This window comes from Onychomys torridus, chromosome 7 (assembly GCF_903995425.1).
Source record: "Onychomys torridus chromosome 7, mOncTor1.1, whole genome shotgun sequence".
In the NCBI taxonomy this organism is placed as follows: Eukaryota; Metazoa; Chordata; class Mammalia; order Rodentia; family Cricetidae; genus Onychomys; species Onychomys torridus.
The window spans coordinates 44,182,220-44,205,626 of record NC_050449.1 but is presented as its reverse complement, the minus strand read 5'-3'; the positions used below and the strand labels follow the sequence as shown (position 1 = coordinate 44,205,626).

Below are 23,407 nucleotides of genomic sequence, written 5' to 3'. Positions count from 1 at the left end.
GAGGAACATGAACATGGGCGTGTTCTAAGATAACCTCAGCTAGGTTGCTGTCTTGGTTCATTTAGCTGTCACTGCTCCTGTGCTGGCAGAGGACACAGTACACCATTTCCAGGGATGTTTTCAGCCTTCCCCCTACCTCTTTCTAAGGTAGAAGACTCACACTGTGGTCAAAATCACAGTCTTCCTGCCTCAGCCTCCTGAGTACTGGGATTATCTACTTCTTTCACACAGAATGTCTGATGTTCATAAAACATTATGAGGACCAGCTGGGCAGTTGTAGTAAACATCTTTAATCTTAGCACTCAGGAGGCAGAGAAATCAGGTCTCTGAGTTCAAGGCCAGCCTGGTCCACAGAGCAAGTTCCAGGATAGCCAGAGATATACAGAAAAAACCTGTGTAGAAAAAACAAACAAACAAAAACAAAATAATGAGGCCTATGTAGTAGGAGAGAACTGACTTCAGTGTGTGTGTGCACCATGCTTCCATCACACACACACATACACACACACACACACACACACACACACACACACACACACACTGCAAAAAAAAAATTTTTTTTTAAATTAATAGACATTCCCAAAAGGAAAGGGGAAAAAGCCACTGCTAAGAACCAGAGCAGTCAACAGAGCCAAACCCAGGACAAGGGTTGGAACCATGAGACCAGGAATTATAAATAACAGATTAATATGTTCAATGTTGTGATAAAAAATATGCCAAAGAGGGATTTTAGTAATGAGACTATAGCAGGTCTTTCTTTAGACCACCAGCTCCCTAATAATGACACAGAGACTTTTTACTAATCATGAAAGCTTGGCCTTAGGTTAGACTTGTCCTCAACTAGCCTTAAAACTTAACCCGTTTATATTCTACATTCTGCCAAAGTCCGACTTCCTCCTTGTCTGGCTAGTGAATCTCTCATACATCAGATTCTTTCCTAGAGTTCTTATCTCTCCCTGGAAATCCAGCCTATCCCCTCTTGCCTAGCTTTTGGACATTTATCTCTTTAATAAACCAATCAGAAGGTTCCATAGGCAGGTGAGGAAGGACAGAGACACATCTTCACACAGTGTTCAAAACGTTTATCCCAGCACCTCCCACTTTTAGTCCAATAAAAGCCTCTTTCTCTAACACCAATAAACACATACAATAAGAACAATTATCAGGTAAGAATTACATTCACAATGTCCAGTCCATTTGTATTTGGCAACCTTTTAGAAAGTACTCTATTATTCATCCTATCTTGGTGAGTTTTGACCCTAAATCGCTTTCTATCATAATTTGTATTACCAACTTAAAAATACCTTTTTATAACCTTAAAATATTTTCTTAGCTAAACAACTTAAGCTTTTTATGTCTCTCAACCTTTATTAACTTTACACTCTCTTTATAAACTTTTAACTCTCTTGTGAGTTACTTTTCTGAAGTTGATAACAAGGAAAACTGTAAGACCATAACTATCTAGTCTTCAACCCCATCAGAGACCTGATAAGGATAAAATATTGCCTGAGTAAACAGGAAATGCTGAGAAAGCAACTTCCAAAACTATAGAAATGATACAGCGACATCTGGCTGCCTGGACAGTTACCCATGCTTCCTTTGTAACATTGGGGCATCCATCTTTAGCCTACAGGCCCAGAATGTCTCATAGACTTCTCTGTGAAGCATGAATTTTGAAGACCTGTCCTACCCTGTCTTGGCAAAATTTGGCAGTTGACTTTCTTTGTGTCCTGCTTGTCCAAGCTGGATAGCATACTATGAGCAGTCAAGTCAAGGGCAGTTTCTTGCCTAATGGCTAACTTTGCCACATTTAAAGCAAACTTATGGAGGATCTTTGATATTCATCATCTTCTTTGAAGTAGATTGGTGCTGCCAGAAGCAGATGTGTTTTACTGTCATTAAAAGCCTTATGTTATTAAAACATCTTAAATGCCATATTCTGTAGATCTCTGAAGAGTTTGAAGACCACCTATCTGTCTAAACTATATCTGTTTAACCTTGAAAACATATACATGGTGCTAAATAAAGCTTATTTCTGTTTATATCTAAACCCTTACTACAAGTTTGATTATCCTTATTATCCTAAACAATTTGTAATAGTAGTGTTCAAGGATTTGAACATTACATTTTTTTTTTTTGAGATAGGGTTTCTCTGTAGCTTTGGAGCCTGTCCTGGACTAGCTCTGTAGACCAGGCTGGCCTTGAACTCACAGAGATCCACCTGCCTCTGCCTCCTGAGTGCTGGGATTACAGGCGTTCGCCACCAACACCCAGCGAACATTACATTTTTAAATGAGTTACATGGGTATAATACCTTAAACAAGAGTAAAAACATATATACAGTATGTTGTAACAAAAATAACCTCAAATTTGTATCAATATACAAAAATTCATACCAATATAAAATATTTGATACTAGTAGTTGCTTTTTAGTTTAAAAGTAGATTCAATGATCTACCCTTTTGTCCTGTCATTCTTGTATCCCCCTTTTCTGTCTTTTCATTTCCCATCCCTTTTCTCCCCAACACTAGATAGGAGGAAAAGAAGGGTAGAGGAAAGAAAAAGACAGACAGACAGAAGATAGATAGATAGATAGATAGATAGATAGATAGATAGAGAAATCCCTTAGTCTAACCTCCTTTGCTTAGTTTCTTCCCTGACCATATCCAATAACAACTTGCAACCAACCCCCTAAATGATGACAAACATCCATAACCCATCTAACAACCAAAACCCACCCATCCCACTTCTTGATAATGTGGGTATTATGTTCTTTAAATTGCTTCCTGCTATTTGGGGGCAACAGCATCTTTAGGGGACCCTGAGAAAATTAGGATAATGGTCAAGTCCTGGAAAAGCTAACTGTATCATTTGTTGTCCAGTCTCTGTGTGATGGAAAGTGCAGAGCTTATCTGAAGTCCTGGCTGGAGTAGTCTGTGAGGCTGGACCATCTCAGCTGACTGCTTTGAAGTTGTCCTGGATGCAGATTTTTGAGAAATGGCCATGGGGGAATTCTGTGAGGCTGGATCACTAGGGCTGTTTGTCATGTCTTTATTGGTGTCTGGTCTTTTTTTTTTCTGAAAACATACAAACTTTTAAAGGGAACATTCATATCTACATTAACACAAATATGGAATGTGCAGTGTGCACAAGTCAGCTAAAGATGATTTTCTGTTCTGTGTTTGAGCAGGTAAAAGGCATCTGTAAACTTTATATGTCTGTTTGGACTGTATAACCAAACTGTCATGAGGACTTAGTAGCCAACAAGATTTTTCATGTCTCATCTAATCAGAGCTGTTCCCATGTAGAGGGCTCAGCATATATGTCACCTGTCTTGTAGATTTTCTTGGTTTCTTCCTTCATGTCTGCAGCCAAGATTTTTAGGAGGTCTCCCCAGGTCTAATCTGATCTTTATTAATTTTGAAGGAATCCATACCTCTTTGTTTCCCTCTGAAACAAAGGCATAACCTCTCCCTCAACACAACACGTTTCCTGACTTCCATTCTGAAGTTAAGACATCCTTCAACTATATAGGCTGGTTTAATTCAGCATTTTTTTTTTATAATCCAATGTCTTTTAGTAGCTGTTGTTTTTTGTTTATTATCATTTAAAAATTTAAAGTTAATAAAGCACTATATAGGGTCCAAATGCTCTGTGTTACATTTCCCACCCTTATGTGGCTTATTCTTTTTATATTAATTTAATTTCTCTTTAAAGACTTTTATTATTTTTAAACTATTTTTTCTATGTCTGTCTGTATCCATTTTCTTTTCTTTAGCACCCAAGAACATTTTTAAGCATACTGTACCTGTTCAGAGGTTTTCTCTATCTGGACCTGGCTTTCTATGTACCTGCAGCCTTCTCTGACCGTGTGAGCCAAGCCTTCAAAGGGCAAGCCACCTCTGTGCGTCTGTAGGCTCCTTCTACAGCCTGCCTCTGGCTCTGTACCCCTAGGGTCTGTCCATCAGGCTACCTCACTGGTTCTGGGCTGCACCTGCTGCTTGCCCTTCTGTGAGAGCTGAGCCTCATGCCTGTGGGCACTGGCCAGGAGCCTCTCCCACTGAGTAGCGCTGAGGGGAGAGTGCTTGGTTGCATCACAGGGCCTCTTAAAGAAGCCCCACCTCTGTATGCCGTGAGCATCGGCCTGGAAGCCACATCTGGCTCCTCATCTGGAACTTTTCTCAGCTTTCTCCAGCTCTATGCTTGGATGTGTGTGCCTCCACATGGGATGCCAAAGGTAGCAGGCCTCTCTGGACCACCAGCTCCCAAATAATGACACAGAGATTTATCTTAGGCTTATTCCCAACTAGCTCTTTTTTTTTTTTTTAACTTTTTTAAAGATTTATTTATTTATTATGTATACAGAAGAAGGTGCCAGATCTCATTACAGATGGTTGTGAGCCACCATGTGGTTGCTGGGAATTGAACTCAGGACCTCTGGAATAGCAGTCAGTGTTCTTAACCTCTGAGCCATTTCTCCAGCCCCCAACTAGCTCTTAAAACTTAAATTAACCTGTTTTTATTAACATTTTGCCAGGTGGCTTGTGTTACCTCTCCTCAGTATCATAATACATTGACTTCCTCTGTGTCTGGCTGCCAAATTTCTCTCGCCTCAGATTCTTTCCTTGAGTTCCCATCTCCTCCTGGAAGTCCTGTCTATCTTCTCCTGCCTAGCTATTGACCAGTTAGCTTTTTATTAAACCAATCAGAAGGTGCCACAGGCAGGTGAGGGAGGACAGAGACACATCTTCACACAGTGTACAAAAAGATTATCCTAACATGAGACAGAAATGATAAGGAATAAAATAGAGAAGTTAAAAATAAAAATACAGAGCCAGGCAGTAGTGGCGCACACCTTTAATCCCAGCACTCGGGAGGCAGAGGCAGGTGGATCTCTGTGAGTTCGAGGCCAGCCTGGTCTATGGAGTGAGTTCTAGGAAAGGCACAAAGCTACACAGAGAAACCCTGTCTTGAAAAACCAAAAAGTAAATATAAATAAATAAATAAGTAAACAGATAAATATGAAGATGGTCTCCAACATAGGCCTCAGTGGACCCAACACAGCCACATAAGGAATCCACAAACTTAAAAATATGGTGATAGAAATTAGCAAAATTTAAACATAAAGAGAAAAGGAATATGAGACAGGAAAGAAGCACAACTGAAGCCGAGTAGATCAGACATCAGACGAAGATGTGTGCAACTGGGATCACAGAAGGAGAATAAGAATAGAACGGAAATGTTTTTTCAATAGCTAAACCTGTTGCCACACACATGCATAATGCCACTCAGGAAGCTGAAGCAGGAGGATGATGAGTCTGAGGCTAACCTGGGTAGATTGTAGCTGGCATCATAGTAATTGAAAGATACCTAGTTTGGTGGGAAAATATAACTTTGGAGTAAAACAAAAACCTGGGCTGAGGATGTGGCTCACTTGGTAGAATGCTTGCCTAGCGTGCCTGAGGCCATGGGTTTGATTCTCTACCATTGCATAAACTGGATGTAGTGGTGCATGCCTGTAATTCCAGGACTGGAGAGGTAGAGGCAGGAGAATCAGACATTCAAGGTCTTCTTTGACTATACAGCAAGTTGGAGGCCAGCCTGGACTGCATGAGACCCTGTCTACAAGAGAAAAAAAAAATGAAATAGGCACGTAACATTTGGCCAGGTCTTTTGTTTGTTAATGTGTGCAGGTGTTTTGCCTACATGTATATCTATATACCATATGTATGCTTTTTGCCCATGGAGGTCAGAAGAGGGCATGCATTTCCTGAAACTGGAGTTATAGGCAGTTGTCAGCTGCCAGATGGGTTCTGGGAACCAAACCCATGTCTTCTGCAAGAGCAGTAAGTGCTCTTTCCACTGAGCCATCTCTCCAGCCACTGGTCCAGTTCTTTTACTGCCAGCTACTCCTACCAGGGAGAGCTGGAATATAGCGGAGCTTCAGCAGAAACTGGAAGGACAAAGGCCAGTCCTAACATCCGAAGACTTCCCAGGGGTCGCTGAGATTAGCAAGTCAGAAGGTTCTAAAGGAATTTTTATAGCAAAATTTAGGAATTGAGTCCTTTGCCAGCCTCTGCTTTGGGACTGGGACATGCTAGGTAGGGATCTGGAAGCTCAAGGAAGGTACTAGAAGGATTACAAGACATGGCTGGCTGCTCCACTCCACAGTCTCCACGACACTGAAGAAAGCAGTTTAACATGCTTAGAATGGAGAGAATGACAGGAAGGTTATTTGTTTGTTTGAAGACAGGGTCTCACTATGTAGCCCTGGCTGTCCTAAAACTTGCTATATAAACCAGGCCTCAAACTCAGAGAAATGCACCTGCCACTGCCTGCTGGGATTAAATGTATATGCTACTGAGCCCAGCAATATTTATCTTTTAAGTTTAAGCTTATTATTTATTTAGATTTTTTTTCTATATAGCATGAGGCATGGATCAAAACTCACTTTTATTTTGTTTTAATGGGTCTTTCATCTTCTAGTGCCATTTTTGCTGTTGCTTGAGACAGGGACTCACTATGTAGTTCTGGCTGTCTTGAGCTCACAGAGATCTGCCTGTCTCTGCCTCCCTAGTGCTGGAATTAAAGGTGCACACCACCATGCCCTTCTCTGTTTTGTTTTTGTTTTTGAGACAGGGTTTCTCTGTGTAGTTTTGTACCTTTCCTGGAACTCCCTCTGTAGTCCAGGCTGGCCTCGAACTCACAGAGATCCTCCTGCCTCCGCCTCCTTCAGCAAATCCTACCAGTGTGTGCCACCACAACCAGCCCTTCTCTATATTTTATGTTTGCCTGCATCTATGCTTACCATATGGGTGCAGTGCCTCTGGAAGCCAGAAGAGGGCATCAGAACCCCTGGAACAGGAATAAGAGTATGAGTAATCATGTGGGTTATGGGAACCTGGGTCCTCCGCAAGAACAGCCAAGTGCTCTTAACCACTGAGTCACCTCTCCATCACCCAACTCTTATTTTTAACACATATTTCCTGGTACTTTATTGGATTTTAATGTTTTTGTACATTCAAAATTTACATATATCTTCATATAAATAGAGAAGCTTAATAACAAAATCTGTTTGGCAAAGTAATAATAAAAATAGCAAAGTCCAAAATTCCTTTCTTATGAAGGTGTTTGGGGTTTGGCATGCATATTTTTTCCTAGAATTCCTCCTGATTCCTCTTCCTCCTCCTCCTCTTCCTTTCTCTCAGACAGCTGTTGACTCTAAGTTGTTTTTTGTTTTTGTTTTTGTTTTTGTTTTTTTGATTTCTTAAGACAGGGTTTCTCTGTGTAGTTTTACACCTTTCCTGGATCTCACTCTGTAGACCAGGCTGGCCTCGAACTCACAGAGATCCGCCTGGCTCTGCCTCCCGAGTGCTGGGATTAAAGGCGTTACCACCACCACCACCACCACCACCACCACCACCACCACCACCAGGCTTAAATTGTGTTTTAGAAGGCGGAGTTTGACAATGCAGTTTCAGAAGCATAGTAGAATTATGTATGTGTTTGATCTGTTAGTTCTGATTGTTTTCATCATATTGGTTATTAGTACAGATCCTGTTTGGTAACTGGATGGATGTTACCAGAATCATCTATATCATGTAGTAGAATGTTTTGGTTTTTTCCCCCTAAAGACATATTCTTAGGGGCTGGCGACCTGGCTTACTGGGTGAAGGCACTCGCTGCCAAGCCTGACCATCTCGGTGTAATCCCCAGTCTCATGTCATGGAAGGAGAGAACTGACTCCTAAAAGCTGTCCTTTGGTTTCCACACATCTACACTAAAATAAATGTGATACAATTTTAAAAAAGCACACAGGAGGCTAGGTGTGATGGCCTACAGTTTTAACCCAGCACTCTGTAGGCAGAGGCAGGCAGGTAGATCTCTGTGAGTTCAAGGCCAGTTTGGTCTATATCATGAGTTCTAGGCCAGACAGAGCTACATAGTGAGACTCTGTCTAAAAGAAAATAAGCACAGGACAGAACCAGTCCATGTGGAAGGTCTTGGTCTTTGTATTCTATCTCTGGGTTTTCTTCCATTGTTCTTCTTCTTTTTGTTTTTAACCACAAATCACGTGGGTATTCCTATTCCACAATCTGAATGTAGGCAGTTTGTAGGCCCTGCGGGGTGTCTACTCTGAGTCCCCTGAAATCTGGCCAGGTAGTATTCTGACCTCTTGATCTTGAGCCACAGCGCTGTCAGGCAGGTATTCCTCTGCCAAAAACCCCTGGAATGAATGGGGAATGAGGTTCCCGGGATGATGTCCATGCCCAAGGCATCTCCTGTCCTCGTGGTGATCATAAACCATGCTCTGTGGACATAGTGCTTGGCAAGGCAGATGGAGGAGCTGTGACCTTCGGCAGCTTCAGCCTCCTGAGACCTTTTGAGTAAGTGAAAGGAGGGATAGTTTGAATCAAAGTGAACGTTCTGACCAGCGTCTCTGATTGCAGCATTGCCTCACTCCCAGAGTTCTCCGTCCGTCAGCAGCACCTGCACCAAAGTGCTCTACTTCACTGACCGATCACTCACGCCCTTCATGGTCAATATACCAAAGAGGTGAGATGCTCAAGTCATTATTTCACTGTAAAAAAAAACAAAAAACAATGAGAGAGAGAGAGAGAGAGAGAGAGAGAGAGAGAGAAAGAAAGAAAGAAAGAAAGAAAGAAAGAAAGAAAGAAAGAAAAAAGAGAGAGAGAATCAGTTACTGCCAGATGAGTAGCTTGTGTGGCAGGAAGAGGCCAGGACCCTCTGCCTCCCGAGTACTGGGATTAAATGCATGTGCGACCACCGCCCGGCGACCTGTGGCATTGTAGAGGAAAAGCAGGATCTACTGCGAGGCACAGGAATGAACAGCCGTGTGTGGATTTGTTTTAGTTTTTTGAGATGGTGTCTCCTCTTGTAGCTCTGGCCGGCCTGCACTCACTGTGTAGATCAGTCTAGTCTGGTCTTGAACTCGCAGAGATCCACCTGCCTCTGCCTCCCTAGACTAATGGCATGTGCCACCACACCTGGCCCCACAGGAACAGTACTTGTAGCATGAATCTTAAAATTCTTATTAATAAAAAAAAAAAACCCTGAAACCAGGAATTGAGGTGAATGCTAGAAGATCAGAGAAGCAGAACAAGCCACAACCACCTCGCCTCGCCAATTCCTCAGCTGATCCTGTTTCCTCAGATTGGAAGCTTCTGTGTCCTCATCCAAATGAATCTCAGCTGAACTGTTGCTCAAAAGCCTAAAAGCTTAACCAGCTCTAGTTTCTGGTCCTCACGACTTACATACTTTCCTGCTTCCTGCCATCACTTCCTGGAATTAAAAGCTCTTGTTACCATGCCTGGCTGTTTCCAGTGTGGCTTTGAACTCACAGAGATCCAGAGGATTAAAGGCGTGTGTGCCACCATTTTTGGGCCTCTGTATCTAGTGGCTGTTCTGTTCTCTGACCCCAGATAAGTTTATTAGGGTACACAGTATTTTAGGGGAACACAATATCACCACAAGCACTTGTGCTTCTTGTCCTGATAGCTAGACAAATATACTCTGAGTTTGGAAAAGCTTGTTCTTTTAAGTGTTCAAAACAGCTCCTTCTGGTAGCCATGACCTCTATCCTGACCTCTTAGGCATTTACTTATGGATGCTTATTACTGTGTGACGATGGCAACTTGTGCCTGTAAGAATGTATGTGGAAAATGTTCCAGAAACTCAGTTCAATATACTTCCTCCCAGTGAAATAATTACACTGTTAGGGAGCGTGTGTGTGTGTGTGTGTGTGTGTGTGTGTGTGTGTGTGTGTGTGTGTGCATAACTCAGTAGTAATGTGCTTGTCTTGCACTGCTTAAGGCAATAAACCAACTACCGAGAGGCTCTGAGGTCCTCCTCTCTTGGAGTCTGCTCATTTGGACTGGACTGGGTAGAAGCAAGCTTTCTAAACACAGAGGAATTGCCAATCCTTGAGCTGGGTGGCACAAACCTGTAATCTTAGCACCCAGGAGGCCTAAACCAGGGCTGTGAATTTGAAGTCACCTTTGGTTACATAGCCAAGTCAAGGAAAGTTTGGGCTAGAGTGAGACTCCGTCCAAACAAAACCAAACAAAATTTACCTGCTGAATTTAATTTTACCAGCCTAAGAAAACTGGACTGTTACCTCATGGGAGAAACTGAGAAAACTTAGGTGTATTTATGGTTATTTCACAAATTTTATTTTAAATACCTTATTTTCAGATTAAAAACAGCAAAAGCAATGAATTTGAGTTCTCTGATCACCTGATGTATAATGCCATGCTCATTCCTAGTGGTGCCTGGTTGCCCAGCCTCTGGTATTTTAGTGTTATTGGTCATCAGGAGCTGTGGTGACCTACTATTAAAGCCATGCTGTCTCTGCCTGTTGACTTTGGCAGAAGCCTGGGTTTAAAGCTAACACGTTATCTCTCCAGCCTATCGATTAACAGGCTATTTGGGTGCGCTTTTCTTTTGTTACAGGCTGGGGGAGGTGACACTGAAGGATTTTAAAGCAGCTATCGACCGAGAAGGGAATCACCGGTACCACTTCAAAGCACTGGATCCCGAGTTTGGCACTGTCAAAGAAGAGGTAAAGGATCCATGGGCAGTTGGGGGAGTATTACTGGTCACTCCTGAACTGGCTCTTTTTCTCTGTTGCTGTGAAGAGACACCATGACCATGGCAACTCTTATAAAGAAAACATTTAATTAGGGTTTGCTTACAGCTTCAGAGGTTTAGTCCATTATCATCATGGTGGGAAGTGTGGTGCTGGAGAAGTAGCTGAGAGTTCTACATCCAGATCTGCAGGCAGCAGGGAGAGAGAGACACTGGGCCTGGCTTGGACTCTTGAAACCTCAAAGCCCACCCTCAGTGACACACTTCCTCCAACAAGGCCACACCCACTCCAACAAGGCCACACCTCCTAATCCCTTCCAAGTAGTGCCCCTCCCTGATGACTAAGCATTCAAACATATGAGCCTGTAGGGGCCATTTCTATTCAAACCTCCACAGTTCCCCTGAAGAAGCCCAGGAATTATGAGAGGTTCAGTCCACAGAATGGCCCTTGATGTTGACAGCTTTGTTAGTAGAGGACTGAACATTGTATTTTATTTTTTGTGTATGGATGTTTTGTTTGCATGTATGTCTGTAGACCACATATAAGTGCCAAGGGAGGCCATTAGACAGTGTTAGATCCCCTGGAACTGGACTCACAGACAATTGTGAGCTGCCATGTAGGTGTTGAGAATCAAACCTGGGTCTTCTGAAAAGAGCAGCCAGTGCTCTTAATCACTGAGCCATCTTTCTAACTCCAAGAACTGATCACATTTTACTAAAAACTTGGATAGGATTTTTACTTTAACAAAAAAAAGAGTGTTTTTAGGTTATGTTAAAAACCCTAAGACAAGGGGCAGGGACTTGCATTTACTGTCCCATCCACACAAAATCCAAGACCATAGGCAACATTATCTCTCTGTATCCAGTTGTTATGAAACTTCACTGTTCTTTATATTTATTTACTTACTGTCTGTGAGAGTGGATAGTTATGAGTGTACTTGTAGCGGTCAGAAGACACCTCTGGGAATTGGTTCTCTCCTTCTACTGTGTGAGTCCCGGGGATTAAACTGTGGGACTTGATGACAAGTGTCCTTATCTGTTGAGCCACATCACCAGCCCCTAGAAAACTTCTTGCTGTTAAGTTTCAAACCCAGACAAACAGCTGTGGTGCCTATTTACCATGTCAAAGCTGGATCTGTCTACCAGGTTCTCCCAGCATCCCTCAGTCCCTACCTGTTACAGGGTATGGCTGCCATACCCCACCCTCTACCTAAACTCTCCAGCCCAGGGCCTGGACTGCTCTTCCCCCAGAGGCTCTTCTCTAACCTGGACATTTTGGTTACCCTTCCCTTTTGGACCTTTGACCTCCTGGCTGCTGCATCTGGCTCCCCTCTCCCTCCCCTTCTCCCACAGGTCAGTCTACTCTGGACTCACCCAGATGTCTCTGCTTCTGACTATGCTCTCCCACTTATCTATGATAAACTTAATCCTCCACCATACCTCAGAGCAGTCATGTCCTTTTCCTTCCTCCCTCCCTCCCTCTCTCTCTCCCTCCCTCCCTCCCTTCCTCCTTCCTTTTTTCACTTGTCTGATGCTGAAGCTGCAGGAGTGGCTTACTGAGTCCCCTCTGCAAGGACCTCTCAGCCACTCTGAACCAAGCTGCTGATCTAACTCTCCTAAGATATGTCTGGATCATTTGATTCTGCTGGCTTTTGTCACCCACCAAATTTGATTCTAGCCGGGCAGTGGTGGCGCATGCCTTTAATCCCAGCACTCGGTAGGGAGGCCAGCCTGGTCTACAAAGTGAGATTCAGGAAAGGCGAAAAGCTACACAGAGAAACCTTGTCTTGAAAAACCAAAACCAAAACCAAAACCAAAACCAAACAAACAAACAAAAACAAAACAAAACAAAATGATTCTAGAGTCTGCCTCTTCATCCACTTCTTCCCTCCACCTTCACTGACCATCCCTCTCTCCTCCTCTAATCAGTGAGCATCTTCTCTTCCTTTTTGTACTGCCCACCACATAGGCATATCCCCGCTTCAGTTTTCGGGCTGCCCACCACGTGGGCATACTCCCTGCAATGCCCTTCGGGGCGCTACCATGTGGGCAATTCTACCTACTGAGACACTTGTGCTTCTCCAGCTGTTTCCTCCTCTACCTGCTCTAACCACTTGTCTCTCCCCTTCTACTGGGTAAGTGTTCCGGGATTTGTCTTCTTTTACTACAAAAGCCACACTGGTGTGCCAGGAAGCTTCCTCTCACATCACGTGGAAAGGGACACCTCTCCTCTGACATGTCTCTCAGTCCACTTGGGGACACCTTGGATTGAAATTCTTGTTACCAGGACACTTATCCCTCTGCGCCCTCATGGCTCCTCAGCTCCTCCCTGGAACCTCCTCACCTCCCCCGAGGAGCTGCCCCCATGCTCCTGGGTCTGCCACCCTTTCTTTGCCCCTTCCTTCTTTTCTCCTTGGATGCAGTTCCTTTCTTGGACTCAAGAGATTTTCTTAAAGCCTTGCTGTCTTACTGAAAACCACTTGGCTTCAGTGTAGCTCCATGGCCAAAGATGGCGCACCGAGTTCCAAACTCTCACAGGTTGTAACAACTTCTGCCACCACAGGTGGGAGGATTTTTTTTTTTTTTTTTTTTTTTGGACCAGCTCACAGAAAACAAAATGAAAAAATGAAGACTTATTATTAATTACGAAATTCTGGCCTACAGCTTAGGCTTGTCCTACTAGTTCTTATAACTTAAATTAACCCACTAATATTGACCTACATTTTGTCTCATGGCTTTTTCCTTCTCTTATGTTCCCCTCCTGTTTTTTCTCCTTGTCCTCTGGCATCTCTTCCATGCCTCGATTTATCTCTTCTCCTTTCTCTCCCCCAAGTCTTGCCTAACCTCTTCCTGCCTAGCTGTTGGACTTTTAGCTCTTTATTAAGCCAATCAGAAGGCACCTTGGCAAAGACACATCTTTATGGTGTACAAAAAGATTATTCTACAACACCACAAGCAAATGATCCCAAAGTCTTTTATCGCTAAGGTTCTATAACTTTCCACTCTTAAATCTTTTATCTTTATGATTTCTCTGGGCTTTGCTCTCAAGAAATCTTTTAAGACTACTGTGTAAACAGTCTTTATCTGAGGATTGATTTGTAAATTCATTGGGTGAGGTTAAAGAATCTGTAAAATCTGTTAAAGAATGGCTTAAAACTTAGAGCAAAAGGCTTAGTTAACCTATACGTAGGAATTTCAATTATAAGCCTTTTGTTACAAGTTTAAAGCCAAATTTTGCTACATAGATTTTAAACCATACCTGATGCGCCATGTACACTTGCTTTTTCCACAGAACAAAGTAATTGACAGGCAGGCACAGGCAGTACTGCACACATCACAGAGGGGATTCCTGGTAACAGAAACGGGGATGGTTTATCTTTAACTGTGGTAGTTTGAATGTAATTGGCCCCCATAAGCTCATAGGGAGTGGCTCTGTTGGGAGGTGTGGCCTTGTCAAAGGAAGTGTGTCACCGTGGGGGCGGGCTTTGAGGTCTCTTTCGCTTAAGTTTTGCTCAGTGTTACAGCCACTTCCTGTTGCCTTCAGATCAAGATGTAGCCAGCATCATGTCTGCCTGCATGCTGCCCTGCTCTCCACCATAATGATAATGGACTGAACCTCTGAAACTGTAAACATGGCCCTCCAATTAACTGTCTTCTTTATAAGAGTTGCTGTCGTCATGGTCTCTTCACAGCAGTAGACACCCTAACTAAGACACTAACCCTTGATATTTTCTCACCCTGTGCTTCTCCTCATCTTCCATTTTTTAAATATAACCTTCTTTGGACAAGAAATTTCTGGGTTCTGATGTATATCAAAAATACCTTCATTGTGATTATAGTATAGGAAAAAATTGAAATTTTGTAACCTTTTTTTGTAACATTTATTTTTAATGTGTATATTTGTTTTGCCTGCATGTATGTGTGTGCACCACATTCCTGCCTGGTGCCCCAAATAGGCCAGGAGATGGGGTCAGAGTCCCTACAACTGGAGTTACAAGTGGTTGTGAGTCACCATGTGGGTGCTAGGAATTGAACTGGGGGTCCCCTAGAAAGGCCAAAGTACTTTGTGGATTATAATTTACTATTCTTATAAATATCCATGAGTGAAATAATGTTAGTGTTTTTATCTCCCCAAAAAAGAACATATATATATGTGTGTATGTGTGTGTTATATATGTATGATACATATGTATCATATATCACAAACATATATATCTAAACACATATATGTATATACATTCACACACACACATATAGTCTCAAAGGATAGAACCAAAGACCTAATTAAGTAATTCTTTTATACTTTCTTATTCTTAATGTTTAATGTCTTATTTTTTAGATTTTTTTATTATATTAAAAATTTTGTGTGGTGCTGGAAAAATGGCTCAGTGTTAAGAATGCATACTCGCCGGGCGATGGTGGCACAGACCTTTAATCCCAGCATTCGGGAGGCAGAGGCAGGTGGATCTCTGTGAGTTCGAGGCCAGCCTAGTCTATAGAGCAAGATCCAGGACAGGCACCAAAACAACACAGAGAAACCCTGTCTCAAAAAACCAACCAACAAACAAAAAGAGTGCATACTCTTTTAAAAAATATTTTTATTTTATAATTAATTTACGTATCAGCCACGAGTGTGCATACTCTTATAGAAGACCCAGGTTGGATTCCCAGCACTCGTATCAAGTGGCTTACAACCTCCTGTAACTCCAGCTCCAGGGCACCCAATGCTTTTGGCTTCACAGACATCTGTACGCATATGCACATACCTACACACACATGCATATAACTACACTTTTAAGATTAAAAGTAAATCTTAAAGAATATTTGTGTGTGCTTGGTCTCCAGGTCAAAGAGAACTTGTGGAGTCAGGAGTCGACTCTCTTTCCCACCCTGTGGGTCCTGTCATTGCATTCAGGTCATTAGGCTCTGTGACAGTGCCTTTGTCCCCTGAGCCACCTACCAGCCGTTACCTCTCCTTTCACCAATAGTGTTGTTCAAGTGACTCCTACTTCACTCTGTAGTTTCTGTTCTGCTGAGGCAGGGTATTACACTGTAACCCGGCCTGGCCTGGAACTCATAGCTACTCTCCTGCCTCAGCCTGCTGGGCACTCCAGTTACAGGCACGCATCACATTCCAGTCTGTATTTTTCCATTGTGGCTTTTTTTTTTAAACCTAGGTTTTCCATGATGACGATGCCATCCCTGGATGGGAAGGGAAAATTGTAGCCTGGGTGGAAGAAGACCACAGAGAGAATTAACTGGACCCTGGACACTCCCCGGCTGCTTCTCTCAGGAAAGAGGACCAACACCAGAGCATGCTGAGAAGTTTCTAATTCCTGTTGCCAAATAGAAGCTTCTTCAAGTATGATGGTTACAGGCCAGTCCTGTTTGTGTGCCTGGCATATCTAGTACTTAAAAAGTCTCTGTCCAAACAGACCATGGGTCCATCTGGAGCTCCTTGTCCATGGGAACAGTGTTTCATTCTACTCTGAGGACACCAAACCGAAGGCCTTAACCACCAGGGATGGATGATCCCTCTCTTGTAGGGGCATGGCTGCTATTATCTGGAACCTGGAAGTGGATGCATCTCTCCTTCATGGTACAGTGTTCATTCAGTTGGCCTCGATGGTTGCAGCAATCAGAGTCCCAGCATCTGTGCTCACAGACAAGGCAAAGGTACCAACTTTTCTGCTTCTCTGCAGGCGTTGCAGCCCAGGAGTAACTCAAGTGGTGCCAAAGATGAAAGCCCACTTGCATCTGCCGACCTGGACGTGGATGCTGCTGACTTGTTGACTCGGTGGGGAGAGGGTTGCCCATGGTGTGCTACACTATGCCAGAACCACAGTGAAGACCTCGGACCGCTCTTCTGGTTCTGACTCCTCTGCAGCGTGTCCTTCGCCCATTGGGGCGTTTCCCCCCATGAACTGCCGTTTTCCCTGGGGACTCTTTAACTTCAGAGCCATTTCTTCTTCTCCACACACGTGAACTTTGCACTTGAACAGAATAAGAAGCGAGAGGCTCCTGAAGCATCCAGGAGGGTATGAGAAGGTGCTGCTACCACTTCTCTGTGACAAACCTACAGCATCCCCTTTGCATTTACAAGGAGACAGACCATTGATTTGTGTTTGTGATTTGAGCACTAGCATGATTTACTGGTCTGCTTCTGACTTCAAGGCTGGAGTTGTTTTCTGTTACGAGCTTAGCCTGGGCTGTTCCTTTAGGGCACAATGGAACCCACGGGGCATGGAGCATGAGTTGTGAATGGCAGGGTTGAATCAAGGTCAAGAGTCATTTCACATTGCGACATTGTCCAGTTTAGATGCTAAAGAGTTCAGTTTCCAGAGGTTACTCAGTAACTTGGGTTTTCTCATTCACACACCTAGCACCATCCACCCATCAGCCATGATTATCTATTTATAGAAGTCCCTCACAGCGGTCTGCAACCACCCCTGTACACTGCCAAACAGAGGAGTGGGACAGATGGGTCGGTCAGTCCTGGGATCTGCCTGTCTCTGTTTGTCTCTCATTTTCAGCCATTTGAACAGACTACTCTTGGGAACGCTGAGATCACATCTTATTGTTTTATATAGACATGTCTTTTAAAAATGGTTCATGTTTGAGAATTGTTTGGTGCTCATTTGCTTTTGCCGGAGAACCATGTCTATTTTTATAACTCGTGTGACTTCTGTGTATTCTCACATTCCCTGTACCCTGTCCATTTTCTAGAGTGCCCGATAGCTTTTCTACAGTCTCTTCTTACCGTCTCTTGTGGTTTCAGAACAAGCTTTATTTTGTTACGAGTATACTAACGGCGGTGGGTTCCGTCCAGTTCTCCCTGTTTTTGTGCTGGAGGGTTTTGTTTTGTTTAATCTAGTTGATTGCTCTTCTAAAAGACATGAGATCAAGGACATTTCAAAAAGAAAGTCTTTCATGCACACTACCCTGGTCTTCTATTGAAGAACAAGTTTTCATCAGCTATAACTAGGAAAGTTCAGGAAAGTCAGCCATAGGCAAGAACAAGTCATTGTGAACGCCAACAGAAGAAAACAGTATTACTTCTAATTTTTTCTCGAGATGACTGGAGGGATAAAAGTCCGTACATCACCAATTTCTCTGTTGCATGAATTTTAATGTTTGCTATTTGACAGCATGAAGGTGGCCAGGCTAAACTTCGTTACTGTAGTCCAAGTACAACTTACCTTGAATGTCTGTCTCTTCAACCAGATTTCCCTTGTCTGTTTTCTTTCAGCAAACAGTCTTAACATTATGTGGAATTAACTTTTCAGCAAAAATTAAATCAGAAAAAAAGCTTCAAAGTCCTCTATATTGTGTTTTATTTTTATCTCTTTTTGGAAAAGGAGCCACATGGTCTTAGTGCTTACATAGAAAGCAGAGGTTGAATGTAGGGGACAACGTAGTTTACTGATCTCATGTACCATGGGCAGAATGGCCAAGCATCTTCACTGGAAGATGTATATATTAATTCCTGTACATTCCGGGCCAGGGACCATCATTCCAGTCCATAACGCTGGAGAACAGGAGCAAGTCTGGATTCCTTCTGTTTTGAATAATCTCCTGTTTGGCTAGGCTCCAGGACAGTGGTTCTCAACCTATGGGTCATGATCCTTTGGGGGTTGAAGGACCCTTTCACAAGGTCGCCTAAGACCATTGGAAACAGACATTTACATTACGATTCATAACAGTAGCAAAATTACAGTTATGAAGTAGCAACGAAAATAATCTCATAATTGGGGGTCACAGCAACATAAAGTTATTAAAGGGTCACAGTGTTAGGAAGGTTGAGAACCACTTCCCTAGGAGAACTTGTGGATTAAATATAATGTTCCCTAATGGTATGGTGTGAGCCAGTCCATCCTGCCATTGCTGACATTCTTTCCTTGAGAAAAACTACATTTGAATGTTAGGGAGTCCTAAAATAATCTCTTAACCATGTTTTTAAAAAAATGTAGGGGGGGGGAATGTAAACTAGGTATAGTGGCTCAGGCCTTTAATCCCAGCACTGGGGAAGCTAAAACAGGCAGACCTCTGGATCTCTGAGTTTGAGGCCACCCTGGACTATACAGTTCCAGGACAGCCAGGACTATATAGTGAGACCCTGTCTTGAAAACAACAACAACAACAAAAACCAAATATACTCATGTGCAGAAATGTACCTACACACATACAAATACACACACACACACACACACACACACCTGTATACACACAATTAAAAACAAAAATAAATCTTAAAAAAAGCCCTCCTAAGTGCTAATTTATTTATTTAAAAATTGAAGAGTACCCTCTTCTTGCTTAACTCCCTAAATCATTTGGGTTGGAAGGCTTTACAGTTTGTAGCTAAAACTTCCACCTGGTGATAGATACATGACTGTAATTCCAGCGTTGGTAGGCTAAGGCAGGAGGATTACCAGGTTGATGTCAGTCTGGGCTACATGTTGAGATCTGTGTTTGGATTAAAAGGAAGAAAGAAATGGAAGTATGGGTTAAATATACTTGGCAACAGCAATGCTCCTTACCAGCTTTTCAGGTCTTTTGTCTGGGATATAAATGGAATTTTTTTTTTTTTTTTTTTATGTTTTACATCCAATTCAAGAGTACTCGATTGCTGAAAAGCATTCTGGATATAATTGAAATTTTCACTTTTACTCATAAGCACCGTGACTGCCCATTCTTTTTTGTCGAACTTAAGAAGAATAGCTTGCTTAAAATACGTATTTATAAAGTTCTATTTTCTTAGAAACATGGATGTTTGTAACCACTGCTTTCAGAGATTACTACCGTGTGTTCTGTTTTACAGTGTTTTCACAAAAACTTTGTTATGCCAGAGCTTTCTGATCATCGAAGTGGTAGCAGTTTTAACTGCCTGTATGTACCAGAACTGTGACCAAGTCAAAGCCACATACACACACTATGAATAAATGGAGTTCACAAACTAAATCCACTTCATCATTTTCATTTATGTCTCTTAACTGAGGTCAGTCAGTAAAGCCATTTATATTTAGTGAAGGTAAATTTCCTCAAGTGATCTCCCTGGTAGCATGTTTACCCATTATCAGGAGGGTGGAGATAAGGATTGTTTTATTGCTAGAGATATTTTACTGTTGGTATTTCTAACGTAAGCACAAGATAGATTATTATAAAAAAGGATTAGCTTAGTTTTGCACCTATTTTGAAATCATATGTAAATGTACAGACACAGAGAACCTGAGAGCATAAACTTTAAGGTAATATTAATCTTCAAAAGCAGTGTGAACCCTAATTAGCTCAGAAGTGTTAGTTTCAGAAGACTGGATCCTGGACCCTGTGCAGCTAAGCAGGCTTTCTCCCACTGAGCCACTCAGGACTCCATAAATGTATATTTATTTATCTTTCCATTTTGAGAAGCAACTCACTATGTTATCCAAACTGATAGATTCAGATGATTAATCATTTTCCTTCAGCCTCTGAAGTAGCTAGGACTACAGGCATGGACTACCACTCCAGCCCAGAAATTAATGCTTAAAAGAATCAGAGTTCACAAATCAATTTAAAGGCTGCCTCCCCCAAATTCAGGCAGGCTTCATTTATCACTAGTGTTATCGATTTAAATGTTTGATATGTTTCGATCTTTAGCTCTGAGTGCTTTTTTCACTTGGCTTCTGATTACATACTTTCAACTTTGTTTTGTTGACTACGTAGACTTGGCTGGCCTGGAGCTTGCTATGTAGACTAGTCAGTCTGGCCTGAAAATCAGAGATCCACCTGCCTCTGCATCTCAAGGGCTAGAATTAAAAAAAAAAAAAATGTTGCACCAGAACAGTCGTGCACCACCATGCTGGCTATCAGTTTGGCTTTTTCCCCCAATTTCTTCCTGTATTCTTGGTGTTCTCTGACCATCTGTACACTGAGGAATCAGTGTACATACAACACATGCTTCCTCCTAATCTAATGTCACCTTCAGCTCAGAAATGATGAGGCTTTCTAACTGTATAGCCATACAATGGATGTTTATTTAATAAATGTTGCACATAAATCGTTAGTCAATAACTCAAAAGTCATGCACATGGAACTGATATTACTATACTAACTCAGAAGACAATGAGAAACAAAACAACAGATTTCTGAGCTGCCTAGCAGATTAGTTTTGCTGTAAAATAAAGTTATGGGCCACATGCTGATGGTCTGTTAATGACCTGTACAGCATACAAAGGTACCCCTGCACCCCCTCCAAGGTTAGTCACCAAGTGTGTGTTGCTCAGTGTCACTGCAGCCACCACTGTTCACGTGGATGCAATCATTTCTATGACAGGGCATCTTGAATTTCTTCTGCTCATGTTTCCTACTCCTGTGAGGAATTTTCACATGGTCCCCAGGTATAGAGGTATTTAAAGTTACAAATAGAACATTTATTAAATGATGAATTTATTTAAAAATAATTCTTTGGCAGTTTCACCACTCATTAAAGGTGAAATCAGATTTCTATGTAACTAGATGTTCTTTGTTTTTACATACAGAATTAAATTTATAAGACACATCATGCATGTGTATGAAGTTTTTAGAGGGTAAGTTAAACAATTTTAAAGTCCCATCACCTAAATATTATTTCTCACCCATACTACATTTATTTAGTGTGTGTGTGTGTGTGTGTGTGCGTGTGTGTGTGTGTGTGTGTGTCTAGGGCACACTTATGAAGGTGGTCAGAGGACAATTTTTGAGAGTCTGTGTTCTCTTTGACCATGTACATTCCAGGGATAGAACTTTTTTTTTTTTTTTTTTTTTTGGTTTTTCGAGACAGGGTTTCTTGGTGTAGTTTTGGCTCCTGTCCTGGATCTCGCTCTGTATCCCAGGCTGGCCTCGAACTCACAGAGATCTGCCTGGCTCTGTCTCCCAAGTGCTGGGATTAAAGGTGTGTGCCATCGCCGCCCGGCTCAGGGATAGAACTTAAATCATCAAGTTTAGTGGCAAGCACCTTTACCCCACTGGCTGTCTCACCCATATGTATAAGATTTTAAATATAAAGTCTAGGTTCACAAATGAGAGAAAATATACAACATTTTATTTACCTTTTTATCTTTCTGAGACTGAGTTATTTTGCTTCATCAAGTTGCATCCATGTTGTGAATGACAAAACTCCATTATTTGTGACTGAAAAAGTTACACTGTGTATGTATATACCACATTTTAGTTAGCCATTCCTTTAGGATGGACACATAGTTTAGTCCTATAAATGGGAGACTGTGTGTGACCTGTGCTGCAAGAGAAGAAAAGGAGTTAAATCTTGGTGGATATATATGATACTGCAATACAGAGTATCAACATTTATGATTCTCAATACTGAGAATGTTGCTTCATATAAAAATGTAGCACACGAGCTGGCCAGATAGCTCAGTGTGGAGCTGGAGAGATAGCTCAGAGGTTAAGTGCCCTGGCACACACACAGAAAATAAATGTAATTAAAAAATTTAAAAATATACAACACAAAACCTGTGTTTAAGGACATTTCCAGAATTACTGGAAATTCTGTCCTAATCTCAGACTCAATCCAGAGATATACTACAATAATTTTTACACGCTAAAGAGTAACTGTGAGCCGGGGGCTGGTGGCGCATGCCTGTAATCCCAGCACTCGGGAGCAGAGGCAGGTGGTTCTCTGTGAGTTTGAGGCCAGCCTGGTCTACAAAGTGAGTTCCAGGAAAGGCGCAAAGCTACAGAGAGAAACCCTGTCTCGAAAAACCAAACAACAACAACAACAACAAAGAGTAACTGTGCAAGAATGTCTTTGTAATTAAACCATTATGTTCACATAAGAGCAGAAAACCGTACAGTAAAACCAGTGCGAGTCATACCATTCATGATGAATCTGTGCCAAGGTGTTTCAAGCAGTGTTGGCTGGCCTTGAGTGACCCCGAGGTCATGGCAGTGCAAAGTGCTGGTGTTCTCAGAGCCAAGGCTGCCGTGGCGCAGTGACATGCAGAGTAGGCAACAGTAGCGAGAAACAACCTAGGTTTGGGTCGTTGTGTTCGGAAACTTTTCACTGTTGCCATTTTTTTTTCTTATTTTGACCCTCACCTTGTTACTCCACAGTTTAAGAAACCTTTTTCTATTGAGTTCACACAACTGCAGAATGGCCGGACAATGCATTTCGCAATGTTGTATCTTAAATCTTTTTTGAAAGACAGGGTCTAAGTATGTAGCCCAAGCTGGCTGGAACTTGCTATATAGACCAGGCTGGCCTGGAACTTAAGTGAGCCACCTGCCTCTCGCCTCTGGAATGCTGTTATTAAAGGCATGCGCCTGCATGTCCGGTGTGTTTCTTAAATCTTTTCGTTATTTAAGAGGATACAGTAGTAATTTGGGGGTAATATAACCATTTTCGCAAACAAGTATTTTTTATAATTAGTCCTCTGAGACAAACTGGAAATGTGAAAATGTACCTTCCTCTTGGCTGCCCTTCTTACCATTTGGCTGAAAACCCTGTCGCTTCCATTTTGAGCGGGTTAGCAACCTGAAATCTTTCCAACCTAGCACAGCCTGCAAAGGGCGGAGTCTGCGGCCAAGGGACGACCCCCTGAACCCTGGAGGTCACTCGCGGGCCTTTCTTCCCCCAACTTCGGGGGGTTCGTTTCCAGACCGCAACCACTGACCTAAAGCTTCGGATTATTGTCAGCCCGGGCTCGTTCCCCAGCTTTTTCTGAAAGAAGGGTGTTCCCTTTGGCACCGCCTCCCTGAGCGGCTTCAGCCGGTCCGACTCTCCCGTCTCTTAGGCCCCTACGTTAGAGCCGGCCGTGCGTCAGTCCCA

At 42.5% G+C, this 23,407-nt stretch overlaps 1 protein-coding gene across 6 annotated transcripts in view; it reads left to right on the top strand.

The window, feature by feature from the left end:
- Positions 1 to 17,924, top strand: part of Dixdc1 (DIX domain containing 1) — a 90,320-nt gene extending 72,396 nt beyond the window's left edge. For all 6 annotated transcript variants that reach the window (XM_036192867.1, XM_036192868.1, XM_036192866.1 and 3 more), the window contains 3 exons: positions 8,451 to 8,556; positions 10,474 to 10,582; positions 15,786 to 17,924. In XM_036192867.1, coding sequence (XP_036048760.1) covers positions 8,451 to 8,556; positions 10,474 to 10,582; positions 15,786 to 15,866 — 296 coding nt within the window. In that variant the 3' untranslated portion in view covers positions 15,867 to 17,924. The remainder of the gene's footprint in view (positions 1 to 8,450; positions 8,557 to 10,473; positions 10,583 to 15,785) is intronic.
- The last annotated feature ends 5,483 nt before the right edge of the window (positions 17,925 to 23,407 follow it).